The 20,615-nt window shown below is 51.2% G+C and overlaps 1 protein-coding gene across 1 annotated transcript in view; it reads left to right on the forward strand.

The window, feature by feature from the left end:
* TTBK1 (tau tubulin kinase 1) overlaps positions 1–20,615 on the forward strand; it is a 113,867-nt gene that overhangs the window by 19,642 nt on the left and 73,610 nt on the right. The window contains exons 2-3 of the mRNA XM_054024430.1: positions 463–610; positions 19,613–19,686. Coding sequence (XP_053880405.1) covers positions 463–610; positions 19,613–19,686 — 222 coding nt within the window. The remainder of the gene's footprint in view (positions 1–462; positions 611–19,612; positions 19,687–20,615) is intronic.

Below are 20,615 nucleotides of genomic sequence, written 5' to 3' on the forward strand. Positions count from 1 at the left end.
CAGACCAAAGGTCCATCCAGCCCAGTATCCTGTCTTCCGAGAGTGGCCAATGCCAGGTGCTTCAGAGGGAATGACCAGAACAGGTAATTGTCAAGTGATCCATCCTCTGTGGCCCATTCTCAGCTTCTGGCAAACGGAAACCACAGTTCTGTCGTTCAGCTCTCAAGTTTGTCTCCTGGTTCTGATCTCCTGGTCGCCTGCTTCCAGGCTCTCGGTTTGTCCTCTGACCTCCTGGTATCCGACCTGGCCTGACTCTCCTAACTCCTGCTTTGACCACTAGCTTAGACCGCTCGTGTCCTGATTGTGACAGGTGGTCATGTCACAGGCAGCCTGGGGAGTGGGCCCAGTACCTCCCTGCGCAGGGAAGAGGCTGGTGCCCTGCTCCTTCCTGCTGTGCGATGGTAAATGGACAGACGTGGTCTCGCCCATTTGTGCTAAGCCCTGCTTTTGTGTTCTCTTTAGCTGAAGAAGATTGGTGGTGGTGGTTTTGGTGAGATTTATGAGGCAATGGATCTCCTAACCCGTGAGAATGTGGCCCTGAAAGTGGAGTCGGCCCAGCAGCCCAAACAGGTCCTCAAGATGGAGGTGGCTGTCCTGAAGAAGCTGCAAGGTAAGATGGAAATGAGCTGGTAACCAACTGCTCTCTTCTCCAGCAGGTGTGTGTGATCTTACAATTGCCATGGCCAGGGTTGGAGGCCAAGTTGGCTCGTACTCTCTCTAACTTTCTCCTTCAGCCTAGCTTAGAGTGTGTTTGTGACATTCAGCTTTTCAGCACAGAGCTCAGTTATGCTCTGCATAGCGCTGGGCTTCCAGAGCCTGAGACCTCTTCCACTCGGCTTATCCAGAGCATCGTGTCCAGTTCCGGGAGAACATTTCCTGCAGGTCTCTGGAATCCAGACTTGTCACTGAGGTTTCTTTATGGGCATTTCATGAAGCTATACCTGAGGTGAGCAGGCTCAGGTGTGGCAGGGTGGGTTAGGGTGAACTGCAAGTCCAAAGTACATAATTATAAATCAGATTATATACCTAGTCCAAAACAGACTAATGCACGAGCATGACATTCTACGTTGTATCACACGCTTTACGACTGGCTTACTGATTTTATGAACCAATCCCTGTATAGATCATGAGCTGTCCATACGCCGCAAGATGTGCTAGTTAGCAAAGCTGCAAGCTAGTCACACGTGCCTCTTCTGCTTACTTTTTATTTACTAACTACAGATGATTTATAAGGCCCCTTGTGAATTCATGTTTTGTGCATGGTTACGCGCTGTTTCCTTACTTCTGTTTTCTTCCACTGTTCACGCAAGGCCTGCCTTTCCACTCCCGTTTTTTTTTCTTTTTTAGTACAGCAGTGTTGGTTACTAACTGTACAACCATCAAAAGCACACTGACTGTCTGAACGACAGGGTGGAGGCTGCCTACTCTTCATAGCCCACAAAGGGTTCACTGCTCCTGCAATGGTGGTGCCTACCTCATGATATTGTTTGGTTCTGAGCTGGGTGATGGGTATCAACTGTTCCAAGTGTGTCTTGCTAACCCCTTGTTTTAGTTCTTCTGTTCCCTAAGCCAGATGACTTCCAAGTCTGTTACTATATATAGCACATGCAGTAGCCTTGAATACCTAACTATTACTCATAGGGATTTTAAGATCCAGGCTTAAGGGAGGAATACTGCTTTTAAATAGGGGGACCAGATGTCCCATTTTTAAAGGGACAGTCCCGTTTTTAAGCCCTCCTCCAGTGTCCCGACTTTTTCTTAAAAACAGGCCAATTGTCCAGTATTTTCTGTCTCCCTGGCAGGTCCTGCTGCTGGCTGGATCCCTGCTCGCCAGCTGCCCACCCAGCAGCGGTCAGTGGGGGGGCGGGGTCCAGTGGCTGACGATGAGGGTGGGTGTGTAAGGCTGGTGGTGGGGTGAAGCCGCTCCCCCTGCTGGTCCATCAGTGCAGCCCCCGCTGTGTGCTGGCTCTTGGCCAGCAGGGCCCAGCCCCCCGTCCCATTTCCGGCTGGTGATGGCGGATGAGTGGGGGTAGGTGCCACACAGTGGCCATTTACATGCTCCCCCTCTCGCTGTCCTCACCCTGCGTTGCCCCTTCACCCTCCCTAGCCCCGCTTCTCCTCCATATCCCCCCCGGCGGGGCACGTCCCGCTCCCAGCGCTGTGCGGAGAACCAGCCCCTGGTTGGATCGTTCAACTCACCAACAGCCTGGCTGGCAGCTCCTTCCTTCCCCCACTGCCTCTGGTTGGGCCGACGCCCCGGGAAAGCCCAAGACCTTCCGGCCTGGGGCGCTGGCCAGGAGGAGCCGAGCCCTGCGTGTGCCAAAGCCCCGCACGATACTGGGACGGGGAAGCCTCTCCGCCTCTCAGCTAAGCTCTGGAGTGGCAGGAAGCGATTTCCAACCTGTTCATGCTCCGAACCTGCAGCTTCACAGCAGCCCCCTCACCCCTTGGGTCCTGCCCCCAGGGAGCATGGAGCTGCTCCGTCCCCTAGGCAGCCTCCCCTGCTGAGCCCCTCGCTGGTCAGGTTCCCTGGGCCCTGGTGCACAACGCATCCTTAGGGCTTAACCCCTTCTTGTCCACACTATAGCCGGGGGGGGGGACAGGAGGCGGCTGGGTTATGTCAGTGGCCAGCAGCAGCCTGGAGGTGTTAGTTGACTTTCGACACTGTGCGGGCAAGAAGGGCCCACCTGCTTCTAGCCACGGGAGACATGGGCCAGGTCATCCCTCCACTGTCCCCCCCCACCGCTGCTGGAAGCAGCTCCCATCGTCCCTTCCCTCCCACACAGGGCCGAAAGGCTGCTGCTGGCCACATTCTGGTGTGAACCCTGGCAGAAATCTGGGGAGGGGGGACATGTGACCCTGTGTGCCCCCCACGTGTTGCCTCGGGAAGATGCGGCGTCAGGTACTGGGAGAGGTGGGTCCGTTCAAGGGGCCCAGCCAGGCATGGTGGGCGGAGAGCGCCAGGCAGGGGAGGGAGGTCAGTCAGTCACACCCCTCCCCTTGTGTGAGAGAGGTTTGCAGGAGTGTGTGTGTGTGTGTGTGTGTGTGTGTGTGTGTGTATGTGTGTGACCTCTCCCTGTGTGTGTGGGGAGGTCAGGCGTGCATGTCACCCCTCCCTGTGTGAACCCTAAAGCCTTAAAAATAAAATAAAAAGGCAAATAAAAAGTATCCGGCTACGCAGTATTTCTTTTTCACGGAGGCTCAGTCAACTTGATGTTAATTTGAACGTTTGAACTGCATAGTTCTGATTGATTGCCGTTGAACTCTCTTGAATACGAGTAATTTTACCAGGTGTCCCTTATTCAGATTAGGGAAATATGGTCACCCTGCTTTTAAAGCATCCTTCTACAGTTACTCTATCCCCTAACAGCTTGTATATTGTGTTTTTATCTATCACCACAACAAATTCAGCACATTCCCTGGATCCATACTGGAAGTGGTCCCCATCAGCCACCATACAACACTTGCCATTCCCAGCATAGGTAGTTTTTACTGCACCGACTTCCCAGCATCTCAACCATACTGTGTGATCTGTAGACGGTGCCCCTCAGAGTGAACCCACATGCCCACGACCCTGTTTGTAAGACATGATACCTCTTAGTGTCTCTCAGGTTCCAACAACAGAACAAGTCTTGGGCTTTCCAGACCTTGTCATTTGTTTGCAACAATATTTGAGGAGGCAAAACAAACTCCTTTCACACCAGGTGGGCTGCAGTGACTTCACATTTAACTTCATGGTATTGGATCTTTGTTCATTTCCTTATCCTGAACCAACTGCTGTCCTCTTTCTTGTACTACAGATTTAACTTTTCTGTGGCAATAAAAGAGGGCAAGTTTTCTTGCTCCATATTACTTAAGGCTGGTTTTACTTTGTATAGCGTGTATCCCCCATACTGCACTCTATTGGAGCACAATGCTTTAATCCCGTACTTCCTTGAAAGCAGTCACAATATCATGTTTATTATAGACCGATAACAAAGCTTAATGAATTCTTGGTTTTGCTCATTCAGTGGGTGTGAGACGTTTGTGGCTGTCTTCTGTTGAAATGCTTGGTCACATTCCCACAGCATCTTGATGTCAGCTTGGTTTCAGAGCGACATGTCAGTTGGAAACAGTCCAGTTCTTGTGCCAGTCTTATTAAGTTTCTTTTGTTGTAGTTGCTGCTCCCCCTTGGACATTTTACACCATTCTAATGTAGACATTGGTATTCAGAAAGTGCCCCAACGGTCAGTGGGCACAGTCCTTTAGGTAACTGCTAATTGGTCAAATTCAATAACTCTGACACATAATGAAATTGAACATTTGTGTACAACATTTCCCCTGGTAGATTTTAACCCTAAACTATGGACCTGTTTGCAGTCTTAGACACTTTAATCTTTTTTGTTTTGTTTGTTTTGACTTACAAAACGCTACCACAGGGGTCAGCAACCTTTCTGAAGTGGTGTGCCGAGTCTTCATTTATTCACTCGAATTTAAGGTTTCGCGTGCCAGTTATACATTTTAACGTTTTTAGAAGGTCTCTTTCTCTAAGTCTAGAATATATAACTAAACTATTGTTGTATGTAAAGTAAATAAGGTTTTTAAAATGTTTAAGAAACTTCATTTAAAATGAAATTAAAATGCAGAGCCCCCCGGACTGGTGGCCAGGACCCGGACAGTGTGAGTGCCACTGAAAATCAGCTCACGTGCCACAGGTTGCCTACCCCTGCACTACCATATAGTTCTTGTGTTTATTCCCTTAGCGGCATTTATTTTACACCACAGTTAAACAAGACTTTTGAATACAATTTTCAACAGGAAATGTTGCCATGTTTGTGAATGGGCAGGGCATTATTCGAAGTTGCTCCATCATCCGTAATTAATAACCCGTTAAAAGAAAACAGGATTTGGGTGGCACTTTCCAACAGTGGTTGGGCTTCACTGCTTATATTTACGGATTTTCCTTGGCTCTGGGTTGGTTTCTCCTTTCAGAGCACATGGCTATCTGAAAAAGAAAACACAACCTGTCAGAGCTCCTCTTTGGAGCCCCCTTATTTGAATTAAGTACCACGTTCACATTTCTTTTCCCCCTTTCACTGGATACATTGCATGTTCCATAGGAATGCCTACTGCTTTCATAAGTAACTTCCACTTTTCACTTGCCAGGACATTATATTAGCGATGTCAATTTAATTATATATAATATATATTATTAATATTTTTTCTGCCACTGTTTCAGCTATTGCTTTATTACTGAAAAAGGGATCCAGCGTCTCTCCTTGTTCTGGCCACCCTTTGAGTCCCTATTTTCATTTACTGCTTTATAGTTAACATTTATAACCTAATTTTTTTTTAAATGTTCAATCATTGTCAAAGCATTGAGGTGCCCAATGTGTTAACGAACAAAGTTAAGGCTGCCAGGAGATGTTGGCTGCTGCCCCCACAGAGTTTGGGTCAGCTTTGCAACTCTGAATGAAAGATTTGGCTAGATTTGTAGTGGAATCTTTTAAAAGCCAATTTATTTCATGCTTACGTTTTACATTTCCTTTTTAAACAGGTTTAAAAAAAAAAAAAGAAATTCTGCAGTCCCTTGCTGTGCTGCAAACAGTTCGAGACCAAATAAATATTTTAAATTTGCTCGGCTTAGCCTTGCCAGCTGAGCCTCTGAACCTTCTTCTCTCCTAAAATGGTTTTACACTCCTGCTGTCTTCCCTCTGCAAATGGCAAGTTATGAGCAGATGCCATCACATTTCTAAACTGCAGTTTTATTTGTATATTTAAGCTTTGCACAGGCGAACGCTTTTGGCCTGGGATCTGATAATTGCTGTATCTTAGCCACATTTTATTTTACTGCCATTTTTATTCCCTTATTTTCCTTCCATGTCTCAGCTATCTGAGACTTTAGTAAGCTAATAGTAACACTTCAATTTTTTCTTTTTCTGACTGGCAGTATTTCTGTTTTAACTTACTACGTGTTTCCCCCATTTTTTCCCCTTACAATCTGTTGTTTGAGTTGATCAGCGCCCCTTGTGTTACTCTAGATTATTTTTCTACACAACTGTACCCAGGTTACATCCACACTAGTACACTCAGAAGCAGTGGAGCCATATAGAAATCCTTATTTCGTTTTTAGTGATTTTGACTAAATCGTCCATAGTCAAATGATCTTGTCTGTCTGCCTGCAGCAGTCATTTGTACTTTATTATTTACAGACCATTACTTTGAGAAAAGGGTTCATTTTCCTTCAGAGTGGCTGTTAAAGGCTCCTGGGGCAAAAACATAGCAGTAATCACCCCCTGACCGAGGGTTCCACCAGTCGTGACTATCCAGAGTTGTACTGACATAACTGGGTTTTATTATTAAACTTTTTAACACTTCTACTTTTAACACTTCTACTTTGTAACACCTCCACAAACCCAACGGTTTAGTTCCCTCCGAGCTATGCAGTGTTAAATGGTGCAATCCCTCCTTTATAACTGCCCATACCTTTTCCTTAAATCACTTACCTATCTCCCAAAGTGACACATTTCTCAGTGATTTTTCTTGCTGGCTTTGAGCTTATCTTTGTAGTCTTTTTGCACATATTCTTTAGCTACAATTACTGCTCCTCCATGGTTGTCCATGGGTCTTAATCTTTAAAGCTCCACTGACATTCAAGAGACCTTTGCTGTGTCCTGCCAGTAATTCTTTTCCATAAATATCCAAATTACCGCCTTCTATTTCTCTTATGTTACGGAATTTTTCTTAGGAGAGAACATGTTTTTTTCCTTCTTATTTTTTTAAAATGTTGCTCCACTTACTGGAGTTCCATTTTTCCATCCGGTCCCAGTCTCCTGTCACTTTTCTGGGGAGTCCAAAGGGTCTGCCCTTGGATTTAATCCAACCCTCCAGAGAGGTACCAGCTTCCTCATACTTTAACCCTTTCAGTTCCATTTCCCTTACTGTGAGCGTTGCTGCCTAACACAAAGGGGTGTATTACTCTGGACTCATCACTGAAGGTATTTTACCTGCTTTAGACAAGTGGATCCTGGGTTCTGGCACCAAAATGTTGGGATTCCCTCAGACCTTTGCCACTTGTCTTATCCAGAGTGCCTCTTCCAGTTCTGGGAGAACATTTCCTGCAGTTTTCTGGAATCCAACACTCGGTTGGAATCCAGACTCGTGGCTGAGGTTTCTTTATTGACATTTCATGGAGAGCTACACGTGATGTGATCATGCTCTGGTGGAGCATGGTGAATTCAGGGGCACCACAACTCCAAAGTACAGCACTGTAAATCAGGTTATATGCCTATTCTAAACAGACTAACACATGCGCATCACATTCTACATTGTATCACATGCTTGACAATTGGCTTATTGATTTTGTGACCCAATCCCTGTGTAGATCATGACCTATCCCTATGCTACAGTATGTACTGGTCAGCAAAGGTGCATCTGTGAGTTTATCACGCATGACCTTGCTTATCATTTATCTACTAGCTATGTATTATTTACAAGGCCACTTGTGAATTCACGCTTTGTGCACTGTTAATCTCTGTTTCCTTACTTCTGTTTTCTTTCATTGTTCATGCAAGGCCTACACATAGGGTATGTCTGCACAGCAAAGAAAAACCCACAGCTGGCCCATGCCAGGCGGTTTCGGCTGCTGGACTATTTTCATTGCTGTGTAGACTTCTGAGATCAGGTTGGAGCCTGGGCTCTAGGACCCTCCCACCTCTCAAGGTCCTGGGTTCCAGCCCAAGCCCAGAAGTCTACACAGCAATGAAACAGCCCCACAGCCTGAGCCCCACGAGCTCGGGTCGGTTGGCACGGGCCAGCTGCTATGTCTAGTTGCTGTATAGGCATAATCACAGTGGCCACTATCTTGCTCACTGAACTTGCACCCCTGGAAGTTTTCGGACACGTAGATGAGCTGATTTGAGACACTGAGGGTTAATGTGCCCCAACAGGCTGTGAGAACAGCAGAGAAAGGGGTGAACCTGAGAGGTGGAGGAGGTGGGTGACCCTGATTACACAGTGAGGAATGAGACCTAAGATGTCTGACCAAGATAGAGAGAGAAAACGCAGCTGCTGTCTCCCAAAGCGCCTGAGCAATGGTGGTAATGACCAAACTCCTGCTGAGGTGTGTAGGGAATTCCAGGGGCTGCTGTCCACTTGAGCACGAGTGGAACGAAAACCGACAGCACCAAGGGCAGTGGTAGGGGACTGGGCAGAGAACGGGTAACTGGCCGATGTCGGTGGCCTTCTCAGAGGTGCGAGGCTTGGCTAGTGTGGAGGAAGGTTTTGGAGTCAGACTATGGCAGCCTGCTCAAATGGCAGGTGACTGTCTGTATTATACTGAGTCCATTTAAAGAGATGGAGTCTCATTTAGACTATGATTGCTTTACAATGCTAGTCTGGCACGATAAACGAGGGGGTCAGGCCCAGCTTCGTAGGTGGAAAATTAGCAGAGTTTGTAAGTCAGAAGGGGCTGATAGGAGGTTTCTGTTAGCTCAGATACAGCCTCAGTTCCACTCTACACATTAAACTGGAGGTGGAGTTGTCCCGCCCCAGGGCTGATAGGGAGAGGAAGGTGAGAGTGAATGTACTAATGTGTGTTTGCATACAGAGGAGAGGGGGGTGAGGTGGAAGGGCTGTCCTGCAGCTCATAAAGATTTACCAGGCCAGTGAGACACAATTTGCTACCAAAGAGTTTGGGGGAGAAGTACTTTGGGTAAGGACGCCGGCAGTGAACCATCAGTGGTGTCGGCTACAGACTGCGATGGCCAGGGAAGGGGGGGAATCAGGAATTCTGAACCAGCTTCCAAGGACCTCAGTGTGGTGTACAGCGATCACTTGGAACTTACGGAACTTGCAAGAGCTCTGCTTTACTCTGTGTCCACCTCCACCTGGCTGTGCATACCAATCACAAGAGCTTCCTCGTGCCCCGCCCACACTCTGGCTGGGAAGCTCAGCCCTTCAAGTCGCAGTCTCCAATATCACGTCTTCCCTTCCCAGCCCAGACTCAGTAACCGTGACCCTTAAAAACCAAAATGAACACACCACACAGCTACAAATATTGATAACCCCCCTAAGTACTAAACTCGCCACCAGTGTTCAACTAGACTTTGCCTTTTGTTCAACGCTCTAGCTCAGTGGTTTTCAAACGTTTTGTATTGGCGAGCCCTTTCACACAGCAACCCCCCTTATAAATTAAAAATGGGGGGGTGTAATTTAATTTAATGGGGGCTCGGGGCTATCAGCCCCACGGAGCTAAGAGCTCACAACCCCCATGTAACCACCTTGTGACCCCTGGAGGGGGTCACGCCCCCCAGTTTGAGACCCCCTGCATGAGTGCGTCTGCAACCACTGTATCGCTCAGGTTTGCAAATCATACCTTTGTAGCAGAAAAAATAATCTCTGAGAATACAGAGGATAGGATGGGTGTGTCGGAGTGAGGGAATTACTCTTTAGCCTGGCAGGGCTAGGCCATATACCTGTGAGGTGGGAGTCCCAGGGCCCGGTCTCCCTGCTCCAGTGTCTCGCTAATTATTTATCCAAAGTAAAACACTTCAGCAAGAGCCCCACATCAGACCATCCCGTAGCCCTGTGGTTAGAGCACTCCCCTGGGAGGGGGGAAACCCCTGTTTAAATCCCTTCTCCCCCATCAGGCAGGGAACCTGGGTCTCTGACATCCCAGGTGAGTGCTTTACTTGGCTAAAAGTTATCAGGTGAGCACCCCCACCTCCTTCGGCTGGGTTTTGAGTGGGACCCAGTTTGGTAAGCGTGATCAGAGGACACCAAGTGGATCTGACGTCAAGGGTAAGCTAGGTGCCCCTCCACCTACCTTCCCTGGTTGTGACTCGTGGTGGGGCTTAGGTGGGAGATAGGGGCCTGGATGCCTGATGCGAGGCGTGGCAGAGGGAACTTTTACCCTGAACATTTAGCCACTGAGTGAATTTAGGCACCTACAGGGGTAGGTGGCAGCCAAGCGAGAGCCTTGGAGATCTCAGTGGGACCTAACCTGGGACTCAGGTGTCTAAGTCCCTTTGTGGAGCTGGGCCTCAGTGCTTAAGGAACTCTCAAGAGAGCTCTCTATTCTGTGTCCGGTTCCAACAGGCTGTGCGTAACAACAAGCGCTTCACGGTGCCCGGCCCAGCCTCTGCCCATGCCCAGCCCCTATGTCACAGTCCCCAGACCACACTCAGAACGGCTCACTCCTCTGTTAATGGAGTGCTTTAATGTCCTTGGAAAAGCAGGTCAGCTCAGCTCCCTCCACAGCATGTCCCTGCCCCCGCACCTGGGCAGCGGTAGGAGGGCTGGGGCTGGGGCGTGCCTGTGGGAGTGTATTCTGGGAGTGGTGTTATCTTTGGCAGAGTCCACTCAGGACTGTGGAGACCCTCCACTCCCAAGGTGGGCCCTGGGGCAGTGGTGGGCCGGAACGATGCCGCTAAGTGGCCGGGCTTCAAGGCTGGGGCAGAGGCAAAGTGCCTGGTGCACACATCCCTATGCCCCTGGCAGCTCCCCTGAAGTCTGCTGGGTTTGAGAGCAGAGCTGTTGCCAAGTTGGCAGGGAGGGGAGCCATCCGCCACTCCTCACCTCCGGACCAAACAATCCTAAGGAAAGACCTTGAAATGCCTTCCAGATCCCAGTCCCTCTCCCACCCCTTCTCCTAGAAGAAGGGCAATCTGGCCTCTAGGTAACAAATACAACTGAACACAGTGATCCCAAAAATAGAGAGTCCAGCCAGAGGAGACGCCACCCTGGGCCGCTAAGGAGAGTCTGATTGATCATGTCAGGGCGATAAGGAAACTTGGTAGCACCCATCCCAGGCTGGGTGAGGTCTGCATACAGTCTGGTGGCATGGGCAAGGGTCTGAGATTTCAATACAGTAAATGAAAAGGAATTAAACCCCGAGTCCGATTCTGCCCTTAGTTATGCACTTGCAACGGCCCTGAAGCTAACGGGGAAGAGGTGAATATGTCTGGCTGGGGAGCCGGCTGTTACCACAGCGCAGCGGGGAGCAGTATGGAAAACAATCCGTGTGAAAGAAGGCTGAGAAATTCTCAGAGGCACGAGGGGCAAGCAGCGGCCAGTGTGGTGTCATGAGGGACCGGGCAGGGGAAATGCCACCGCTGAAAAGGGGAAAGAAAGGAAGCAAACTGAGTAAAGAGCCAATTAAGGCTTGAGAGGAAAAGAGAAAGGTCAGTAAACGAGGCAGGCGGAAATGGCGCTGACAGAGGGCTTAGGAGGTCTAACAAGGGCTCTCACAAATGTAGCCGGGGGAGAATGCACTCTAGTAAACGCACGGGGTGTGAAATTTGGCGGGGTAATGTGGCTGAAGAAAAGTAATCAAGAGATTTGGACAACTGTGAATGAATGAAGAGGCTGTGATTGAGTTATTGATGCAAAGCAGGGAGGGAAATCCTTGAATACTCGTGTGGCACAGACAGTCATTTCTGACAGTTATGTGAGGGGCTGGGGGACAGGAGGGGGCTAAGTTGTAGGGGGTTGAGGGACTGTTTTAGAAAGATCTTAGATTGCGCCCTAGTGATGCAAAGTGGTGTTACTGTCCTGGGGTCAGGCTCTGCTGCTTTTCCCGGTGTCCATAGTGACGCCTGGGGATGGGCCGGGCGAGAGGCAATCCACCAGCTGGCAGCAATGGAGAGGACATGAGGGTGTGGCAGAGGGCCGGGGAGGGATGAGGTAGGGGCTGGCGACATGGAGCTGGTGACAGCCCAGTGGGGAGAGGAGGAAGCAGGCTCAGGATTTGTTACTAGATGTACACAAGGAGTCGTTGAAGGGAAGGCAGTAGAGGTGGGCTGTCTAGGATGGATATGGTATTATAGCTGGGATGCCGCACCACCAGCCACATGGTGGTTCTTGGGGAGGCTTCTGCACATTTCCACTAGTAGGCGGTGTCCTGTAGCCCCCTCACAGCCTCTCGCTCTCCAGACACAAGGGTGTGGAAGGGGCCTGGCACCGGCGCAGATCTCCCCTTTTATCAGCACTCTCTAGTGCCTGTATCTGTACCTGCACAGTCACAGGGAAGGTTCCAGTGGTGTGGGTGATGTCAGTGCGTTCTTCAGGACGCTCAGTGCTATCGCCAGGATCCCGTAGCCCACCTGTCTGTCAGACGGCCTGACTCCAAGCAGGGGGCTGCCTGTGAGGAGGTCACATCCACTACTTTGCCTGCCTAGGGGAAGCATAGTTCTCTCCATAGGGCCTTGCCCCAAGGCCAGGCGGAGCAGACAGAATCTCCTGTAGGCACCACTCCTACAGGAGGAGACCTACTAGCCCTTGGGTTTTGAGGGAAGGCCTTTGTGGGACCCATAAGGCCCTGTCTTTGTCTCTCAACCCCTCTTTAGGGGGCCAGGGGAAAGGCTCTTCTGCCCAAACTGACACCTGCTTCTTGATCTGGAGTCAGGGCATGGGGTGAGGCAAATTCCCCCTCTGGGTCAGTTCTGCTCGAGATGGAGGCACTGTGGGTCAGAAGTTACTCCGGGCTCCTCAGTGCAGGCAGCAGCCTCTCCTGGTCCTGAGAGCAGTAGAAGCCATGCCTGGGTACGACGCTCCAGTGCCAAAGGCTCCCCCAGCATCTCGAGATTCAAGGACCATGATGGATGCGGCAGGGCCACCACCAGGCTGCATGGCCCCCTGACTGCTGGTAGCATGTTCAGTGCTGGGATCCAAGGAGAAATGTTGGAGCTTGGTTGTGACTGTCCAGCGCCAGTGTCTCCTTGGACTCTTCCCACCTCTCCTAGACATGGGGGATCTCTGGTTCCAGGCCCTCTCCAGCATGGTTTGACCTCCTCCTCCTTCTCCCTCCCCTGCCTAACCTGAGTGGGCTCCCTCTTCAGAGCTGGATTCTTCCCCCTTTGTTGTGGCTCTAGGGGTTGTCTGAGCTGGCCTCAACACCATCGGGAACAGATTTTGAAGCTCATCCACCCTGACAGCCCATCTCCTAGATCCACCGGGCCTTACAAGGCCCACCAAATGTTCCATCTAGAGAGAATTCCCCATGGCATTCCTGGCGGGGTTTGCACCTGCCGGTTCCCCTTGGATTTACTTAGGCATCACTCAGACTGTACAAGGAGGGTTGAGAGCCATTCATCTGCTTCCCCCAGTGCTTCAGAGGAGGTGCCTTCTCACTCTCCTGCTCGACTCGCAGCCTCCCAGGCAGCCTGACTTTGGGCAGCCGGCTGAGCCAGTGGGTGTGGCTCTCCCTACAGACGGTGATGTTGTGGCTTCTCCCACCTCACCCACAGTGTAATGCAGGGTCCCCCCTGGCTGCCTGGGACCTGGCAGCAGAGCGGCAGTCAGCGGCGGTGTCGAAGAAAAGGAGGGTAGACACACACACATGATACACAATAGTACATGAAAGTAAAAACCAGCTTGCCCAAGAAGCAGAAGGGTGCCCATCAGGAGATCAGCGAGGGCCCTTGCACGTCTGTGGCATTGTCTTCCATCTTCTGCACTCCTTGTCATGTGCACAAGCAAATCTTACTACTGACCTGGGGGACTGCAAGTTGACCCAGGGTTGGAAGGTCAGTCTTCATGCGAATTCATCCCCATTCCCTGGCAGATGTGCTGTATGGCCTGGGTGGTGCCTTTCTCCTCCTCCCCCTCTTCACGTAGTGCCATAAACCACGGTGGCACTGTGACAGAGTACACCCCTGGGTTCACTTCCTCACACTACTGTAATAATCTTTGTACAGAGTATGCCTCGCAAGGCAACATTTGAAAACTCACCATTGGCTGGTCAGTATCGTCCTGGTAAAATACGTGCGGCAACGTTGTATGTGAAGTTATAAGTTTCCCCTGCATGGTGTTTTTAGCACATGTTCCAAATCCCACGGTCCTGCCCAAACAGAGGTTGGCAAACAGGTCTGTTCTAAACAAAGGAAGAAGGTGTGTTCTGCTTAATTTGCATTTAAGCAGTAAACAGAATCCTCAAGCAGGAAGGGAAGACAAAGGAAGTTCAAACAGGTAAAAAACCAGCAGGGAACATCCTTCCATGTAGACTCTTTGGCGCCTGGGTCTCAGCTGGAAATGTTTTTCAGGAGAGGGACTGAAACTATAAAAAGGAGGGACAAACACCCCAAGACACCCCTCTCTCTCTCCCTGCCCATCGCATTCACTGCACTTGAAAAGACAAAGGAAGCAGCCACTGGACTCGGGGAGGGGTCTGGCCTAAAGAATCTAATGTCATTTGCAGGGCTGGCTCTGGCTTTTTGGCCGACCCAAGCAAAAAAAAAAACTGGGCGGCCAGAACGGCAAAGCAAAAAAAACAACCTGCGGCGCGGCTGGAGCGCGGGTGCAGGGGGACCGGCTGGGGGGGGGGGGAAGGAGGAGGGAGCAGGTGGGAGAGAGAGAGAAGCGGGCGGCCAGGGCTACAGCAGGGGCACTGCCACGTGGCCCCTCCCGCTGCACCGCCTCCTGCCGCCTGCTGCGAGGGCTCCGCGCCGGTCGGCGGGGAGGGAAGGAAGAGGACTGCCTTGCAGGGCGCTCTGGTTCTCCGCGCCGCCGCCCCCTACAGGGTGGCCAGAGCGGAACGAGAAAAAAAAGCGGCCGTGCCGCCTGGGTTTGGGCAGAATGTCACCTCGAACAGTCTGCCGCCCCAAGCACCAGCTCGCTCAGCTGGTGCCTGGAGCCGGCCCTGGTCATTTGTCAAGTTAGGCATCAGTAAACGTTTTATCTTTATTTTTCTTGTAATCATTTCTGGCTTTTACGCCTCATTACTTGTGCTCATTTCAAATCTCTCTCTTTGTAGCTAATAAACTTGTTTCCTTGTTTTATCTAATCCAGTGTGTTCAAGTTAAAGTGTCTGGGTAGCAAGTTGTTCCCATATTATTCCTTTAAAGGAAAAGGAGAGTTAGTGTATCCATACTGTCCAGGAGAGGGCTGGGCAGTACAGGGCATATGCTCCTGGGGAAAATCTGGGACTGGGCGTGTTTGGGGTCATTTTTAAGGCTGGTAAGAGCCAAGGTGTGGCTGGCTGGCGGCAGCACACACAGACTCACTAGCTGGGAGTGACTTACCGGTTGGAGGCTATCTGTGAGCAGTGAGGCATTGTAAAGGGTCCCCCAGGTTACAGGGCAGGGTTGACACAGCTACTCATTAGTCTGGATTGTACCTCAGTACGGCACAGGCGTGCTTATTGCTTTACAGGACCAGGCTTCTGCTCGGCGAAGATTAGTCGGTGTCAGACCCAGATGGCCATCAGCCATGGGTAGGGGAGGGCACGGAGAAGTCCGGAGTTGCAAAGGGAAGGTCACCTCTTGTGCTCCCCTTGCTAGTTCCCTTCCCCCCACGTGCACAGAGCCTGGCTCTGGGGAGTGAGTCAGGGTGAGTTCCCCTGGTCCCAGGGAAGCTGCCCTCCAGAGTTTGCATTGGGCATGTATAAGGAAGGAAAGGAAGGAGCAGAGTTTTCTTTTTCTCATTTGTCAGGAAGGCCCCCGTGACTGCGAGAGGAGGTGACTTTCCTCATTTCCTGACCCTCTGCACCTGCTTTGGAACGCTGGCAGAGGGAGACAGGGCTGCTCGGTGTCGTGATACTTGGCTGTCACTTTCCAGAGCAGATGGGACACTTATAAAATGGCAGCGTTTGTTCTGGAAGGTTACAATACTGAGTCCCTTGGGGCATTCCTGCAGGGGCAGAGTTAAGGGTGTTTGTGGGGGTGTTGTGTGAGAAGCATTACCTTAGCTCTGTTTCCTGACTTTGTTAAATGTCTGGGGTTTGTTGTTGTAATGTTAATGCTGTTTAGGGTTTGCACATGTCTCGAGTACCTGTGCTTTAATCTGACCCTGGTGGTAGCAATCTTCACTTCACTTTAGCTATGTGCCGTGTGTAACCCCAATGGATTTATCCCCTTTGCCCTTCTCTGCTCCTGCGGGGAGGAGCTGCTGTAAACTGTTGGATCAAGCACTATGCTGAGTGCTGAGCCGTTGCTGGGTGGGGCCCTGCTGCAGTGGAGACAGACAGTCACTTTAAGAAGATCCCTTTGTAAAATGTCGCTCTGCCATCCTCTGTGCAGTGAGAAGGAAAGCGTCTGACCCGCCCTGGGACTGCGGCTCGGGGATTCTGAGGGGGTGTTGCTCAGGGCTCCAGGCTTGCTCTGTAGGAAGAGGTGGGACGGATGCTCAGCGAGAGCGGGGGTAGGAGCGTACATGTGTGTGCATGCTGTGTAGGCCGTGTGCTGGGCTCCCTGGCTGTGCCGCTGCAGACTGCAGCTGTGTGAAGCTGGGAGCCATGTGCGCTTCTCCTTGACCTCACACCGCAGGACGCCTGCTCCCATATCTTCAAGCTCCCAGAGTTCACTGTGGCATTTCCCCAGTCCATTCCTTTGGCTCCGGTTAACAATCTCATTACGTAGGCCTCTGATTAGTTTTACTCTGCAGTGCAGGGATCTGCTGAATATTGAACAGTTGTGTGAGGTGCAGACTGTCTGTCATAACCATGCTGTGGTCTGATTGCATCATGATCTGATCACAGCAGGCACTGAGCGGTGGTGCGTTGCCTGTTCCCTGCTCACTGCAGGGGGAGGCAGAGGTGGGGATGTCCTGACACAGGAGGGCCCTTCCGCGGTTTGCCCATTTGTTCCCAGATAGCTGTCGGGTTGCTTTTCGCGATGCCGTCCCCTGGCGTACCTGTGTTGCTTTCATTAGTGGAGAATGCTGCAGTCTTGGCTCCATGTAATTCCGTTCTCATCCCTTTGCAGAGGCTTTTTGTGTGGCCGAATAAATCTGTGTTCTAACCAAGCGTGCGCTGCATGTCCCTGGTGTCGAAGGGGCTGGGTGAGGGATGGATGGAAGGGGATTCAGAATGAGCCGTGCTGAGCTCGCCCTGTTTGCCGTTGTCTGCCATGCTCTGTTTGGGAGTTGGCAGTTACCTTATCTACCAGGAAAACGGTTCAGGTACCGCCCCGTGACAGATGCATTCTGACGAAACAAAGGCACCTGCTGACTTTCTGGGGCCCTCTTCCCTTCTGCTGTAAAATGTGCTTGGCTCCTCTCCTGCTCTGAACTCCAGGGTGGGGTCTTTCTCCCCAGCCTCAGAGAACAGTCTCCTTGACTGGACATCATCTTCCTGGCCATGGAGAGAGAAGATCCTGGGGTCCCCAGCTAAGTTCCCACTAAGCTGCGCGGCTGTGCAGCAGGCTATTAAGGGCCGTGCAGATGGGGAGAGGCGCCCCTCCCCCAGCCTCAGAGCTGCCGCAGCCGGGATGAGATGCTTCTCCCCGGGCTGCTGCGGTGAGAGAGGGCTGGGGGGAGTCCTCTCTCTCTCTCCCTGCCGCAGCCCCGGGGCAGCCTGCACCCCAAACCCCTCATCCCCGGCCCCACCCCCAGCCGGAGCCCACAACCCCCCGCTTCCCCACCCCTGAACCTCCTCCTGAACCCCAAACCCCTCATCCCCGGCCCCACCCCCAGCTGGAACCTGCACCCCCCCCCGTACTTCACCCTCTGCCCCTCCCCTGAACCTCCTCCTGCACCCCAAACCCCTCATCCCTGGCCCCACCCCCAGCCGGAGCCTGCACCCCCGCATACCCCAATCTCTGCCCCACCCCTGAACTTCGTCCTGCACCCCAAACCCCTCATCCCCGGCCCCAACCCAGAGCCTGCACCCCCAGTCAGAGCCCTCCCACACCACCCCTCTGCCCCAGTCCTGAGCCCCACCCCTGCCACACATCACCTCCATATTGGTGCACATAACAAAATTCATTCCGCACATGGATCTAAAAAATTAGGGGGCACGCTGGTCCCCACCAGGGTTGTATTCGTGCTGCTCCGGAATTCTGATAGTCGGATGGGCAGCATAGTTGCCCACGTCCCAAGCCGTGCCTGCTGTACCCCTTGCTCCCACCAAACACAAGCAGGCTGGCTGGCCAGGCATTGGTACCATTCCTTTCCTAGGGGCTTCTCCTGTACAGAAAACAGTCTGTCTATCTGTTGCCTGCTCGACTTGAAAAGTGAGACGAAGATAATAAGACAGAAAATACCCTATTGCCTTTGTATAAATCCATGGTACGCCCACATCTTGAACACTGCGTGCAAATGTGGTCGCCCCATCTCAAAAAAGATCTATTGGAATTGGAAAAGGTTCAGAAAAGGGCAACAAAAATGATTAGGGGTTTGGAATGGCTGCCATAGGAGGAGAGATTAAAAAGACTGGGACTTTTCAGCTTGGAAAAGAGACGATTAAGGGGGGATATGATAGAGGTCTATAAAATCATGACTGGTGTGGAGAAAGTAAGTAAGGGTTATTTACTCCTCATAACACAAGAACTAGGGATCACCAAAAGAAATTAATAGGCAGCAGGTTTAAAACAAGTATTTCTTCAGGGTCTGGTACAATTCAATATTTTCATTAATGACTTGGATAATGGAGTGGAGAGTATGCTTGTAAAATGTGCGGATGACATCAGCTGGGATGGTATGATGGGGTAGTCTCCCCTTAAGGGTAATAGAGCCTAATGGTCAGCCGACCCCATCAGGTGGCATGGCCCTTTAAAAGTTTGAAAAGTCCGACTATATATATACCAAGATCTGGGAATGGCTGGGAGAGAGGAAGCCATCCCGGGAGCAAGAGGGAAGAAATGCCCTTACTGTTTCTTTAAGGGCCTGGGGCCAGGAGCCGTGCAGAGAGGACTAGGGTGACCAGATGTCCTGTTTTTATAGGGACAGTCCCAGTTTTAGGGACTTTTTCTTATATAGGCGCCTATTACCCCCCACTCCCTGTCCCGTTTTTTCACAGTTGCTGTCTGGTCACCCTAGAGAGGACAGGGCAGGACTCCTCTCAAGGGTGACCTGTTAAGCCCCCTGAAAGCCAGGCAGCTAGTTAAAGAGAAGGTCCAGCTGAGGGAGAAGCTGGCGAAGGCCCCAAGCTGGCTAACCCACAACTCGGCTCCCAAGAGACGCTGGGGCTCCTGCTTCAGAAGGGCCAGAGGACGTGATTAGCAGAACCCAGCTCCAGCCAGGAGAGCGGGAGACACTCCTGTCTAAGGAGAGCGTGAGGAACTAGCAAATACGGCTCAGCTCCAAAGAGGAGTTCTGGGCTCGCCTGCTTGAGGGAGACTGAAAGGAGTAACTCAGGGAAGGAACTGGGAAGGGTTCCAGAAACAGACTGTTTACAGGTGAAAAAAGTCTCTTGATGGGAGGAGCCAGAGATTGCTAGTTGGACTGAGCCCAAGATGACAAATGTCCCTGGGTGTATCTGAGGAAGCAGCTCCTTATGGTTATGGGACACAGGCTGTGGTGTCGGTGGGTGGCTAGCAGCTTTGGCCTTGAAGGTTTAATCCGGAGTATTTACTATTCTAATTCTAGCTATTGTTGTTAGGCCAATGTCCTGTTCCTGGTTGACTCCTGCTGAGCTCTTGGCTTCAGTGGTATCCAGTGGCTGTGAGTTCCAGAGGCTAAGTACATGGGGTGGGAAATTTGAGATTCTTCAGTTTCATTGGCTGGCCGAATCAATCTTCCCTAATATCATTCCTCCTTCTTACTATGTAAACTTCTATTGGGTTTACACTTGTTCCTCTTTTAAGATAAACGGTCCCGTCTTTTAAGGCCGACTAGATGTTGGCTGTGAAGCTCTTTCTCTGCAGAAGCTGGGTCTGGTTTCTTATATTATATTGTGTATGTTTGTATTTCCCTGCAGGGAAAGACCATGTTTGCAGATTTATCGGCTGTGGAAGGAATGAGAAATTTAATTACGTGGTCATGCAGCTTCAGGTGAGTTCTGTTCCCTGTCTCAGAGACACCTGGGCTTTGCCGTTGTTCCCAGCCAGCAGGAGAGTGAGGTGAGAGTTGGGGTGATGGCTGGCTGGATGAGGGAGGGGATCTTTTGATGCCTGTTGCTCGTTGGATCCTTGTGTGGCTCAGCCTGAGACTCTCCCCTTCTGTATAGTCAGCACCTCCAAGAGCCCGCGGAGCTACTGGGGCTCTGTGTAGGGCCCATGGCAAAAGCAGCTGTCCCCCACAACGGGCCTTCGCAGGTGAAGAGACGAAATTACTGGCTGGGATTGCGGCGAGGGGAGAAACAGCTGATGGAAGGCCCTCGTGGGGAGGGGGGGCGGGAATAACCTCTCCTGAATGGAGATTTAAAGCAGCACCTTCATCTTGGTAGTGAGCCAGTTTCAAACAACGAGTTAGAAGCAGATTTATATTTGACAACTGCCCCAGAGTGTCTCTCGGCCAGTGTTGGGGGTTTTACAATCACATTTGCCTGGGACAATGTCTGGGACGCATCTGCTCCTTGCAGCTGCTTCTCGACCAGTTCGGGGTTTCTGATGTAATCAGGGCACTTCAGGGTCACAGCTGTCTCCCAGACTTCTGCAAAGCTGCTCCTGTTTTCCTGTCATGGCCCACCATGGCTTTCCATGCCCTGGGTAGCTTTACTGACCTGAGACCATGCCTTTGTCTCCCTCAACTGCCATGGGAGGATTGTGGTTGGAACAAGGCAGCCTTCGATGTGTGCAGTTGTTGGTTTGATTCCTCATGATTCCAGTAGCGTAAAATAAGGACATGAGAGGCCCCAGAAACAACCTCCTGGTAACGGGACAGCTCTGGCTGCACTCCACAAAGCCAGAACAGTCGGAGTGGATAAACAAGCCGTGCTCCCTGTTCTTAACTCGCACAGGCAGAGACAAAGAAAAGGCTAG

The sequence above is a fragment of the Malaclemys terrapin genome, chromosome 3, assembly GCF_027887155.1.
Source record: "Malaclemys terrapin pileata isolate rMalTer1 chromosome 3, rMalTer1.hap1, whole genome shotgun sequence".
Lineage (NCBI taxonomy): Eukaryota > Metazoa > Chordata > Testudines > Emydidae > Malaclemys > Malaclemys terrapin.